The 1,885-nt window shown below is 43.0% G+C and overlaps 1 protein-coding gene across 1 annotated transcript; it reads left to right on the top strand.

Annotated features, from left to right (window-relative positions):
- Positions 1-1,154: 1,154 nt before the first annotated feature.
- Positions 1,155-1,592, top strand: LOC122149501 (keratin-associated protein 4-8-like). Its single transcript, XM_007942104.2, has one exon. It carries the CDS (start codon positions 1,155-1,157, stop codon positions 1,590-1,592), a length of 438 nt encoding a protein of 145 aa, XP_007940295.2.
- Positions 1,593-1,885: the final 293 nt, after the last annotated feature.

Genomic DNA, 1,885 nt, shown 5'->3' with positions numbered 1-1,885 from the left:
GGTTATGTATTTGCAAAGGAATCCTACCTAAACGATGTGTCCTTTCAGTGATGACTTCAGGAGGCATGTGATGTCAGTTTGTCCCATCAACAATGATGTTAATGCTTCAACACTCTGACTAAGGTTGTTCCCTCAAGTTTCTCCACAGTAAAGCTAGCATTTTTTCCCTTTGAAATTAATAAATAATCCATGGATAAATATTTTCAAAGTGTGAAAATATTCTGCTTCCCTTCAAATTTTCACCCAATAGTTATAGTATCCGTTGATGATATTTACTTGAATCAAGTTATATTATGATAGTTGTAGATGGTGATTTTGTAACTCTATCATTCCTTCTACATTTATTAGTTGACATTCTCTTGTCATGGACAACTTTTTCCTTTTCCCTTTTTATTTATTTATTTAGTCTCATTATACATTTATGGAGTCTAATTTTATTTGATTGGTGAAAATCCACTACTGCCATTGTTCATTCTGATGCTCAGGTTGTCCCAATTGGGCCAGTGAGAGTTCCTTCACAGTACCTCTAAATGCCTTTTAGTACTTAAAAGCAATGAGTCACTGGTAGCAATTTCAAACTGAGTAAAGGAAGGACTACCTAGCACATACATTGGGATTCCACTATCTAAATGACCATTCATGACTCAGAAATAGGATTTGTCTTCCTCATTGCATACAAGTGACCCACAAAGAAAAACATCTTTCTTTCTATTTCCCTACCATAATTCTACCTTCTTGACATCAAAAGAGATCTTTGGCATCATGAAAACAATTCCTCAAATGGCATCAGAGTGTGATGCTAAGATCACAAGTACAAATTAGTGATGGTATCCATGTGATGGACTCTCTTTAGAAAACAAAGAAGACAAAGAAATAGGAAAGACAATTCTATGAGAAAGACTAGATTTTAAAATATCAAGACATCAGGAAAAGGAAATCTTATTTTTCTTCATCTTAAAACATTTCACCAAAAAAACACAATTATCTAATTTGATGACTAATATTTCTATAGGGAAATAAACTAGGAAATAGTCCTGGACATGGCCATAGCAGTATCTCAGCAGAGTATAAAAGAGGACATGCAGTGAAGACTTTCATATTCACTAAGTTCACTCACTTACTCATATCAGAACCTCCACCCACCCTCTGACACCATGGTCAACTCCTGTTGTGGCTCCGTCTGCTCGGACCAGGGCTGTGGTCAAGGCCTCTGCCAGGAGACCTGCTGCCAACCCAGCTGCTGCCAGACCACCTGCTGCAGGACCACCTGCTGCCACCCCAGCTGCTGTGTGTCCAGCTGCTGCAGGCCCCAGTGCTGCCCATCCACGTGCTGCCAGCCCAGCTGCTGCCGCCCATCCTGCTGTGGTTCTAGCAGCTGTGGCTCCAGCTGTTGCAGGCCTACCTGCTCCATTTCCAGCTGTTGCCAGCCTTCCTGCTCTGGTTCCAGCTGCTGTGGCTCCAGCTGCTGCCGCACCTCCTGCTGCTTCCGCCCTGTTTGTGGCCAAGTCTCCTGCCACACCACCTGCTATCGCCCAACCTGTGTCATCTCCACCTGCCCCCGCCCCATGTGCTGTGCCTCCTCTTGCTGCTGAGTCTCCTGCCGTGGACCTACCTCCTCCCCCACAAATCCAGATAATTTTTTGTGCTCAATATTAGTTCACATGGAGTGGGGCTGATGTTACTCAGTTGAATTGGGCCTCATGATTTCAATAAGCAAAACACAAGCCCACTGACTCTTTGTCTACATCTGGCCTTCATCTGGCCTCTCTCCCTAATTAACCCCTCCATTCCTTTCAAATGTGAATGTAATTACAGTCCACCAGCATGAACTTAACAAATTCTCCCAAATTCCTCCCTTCAGTCTGTTGGGAACCAGGTAATGCTG

Source organism: Orycteropus afer, unplaced genomic scaffold (assembly GCF_000298275.1).
Source record: "Orycteropus afer afer isolate SDZICR_OR568_19922 unplaced genomic scaffold, OryAfe1.0 scaffold00085, whole genome shotgun sequence".
In the NCBI taxonomy this organism is placed as follows: Eukaryota; Metazoa; Chordata; class Mammalia; order Tubulidentata; family Orycteropodidae; genus Orycteropus; species Orycteropus afer.
This window is presented reverse-complemented; position numbering and strand designations above follow the sequence as displayed.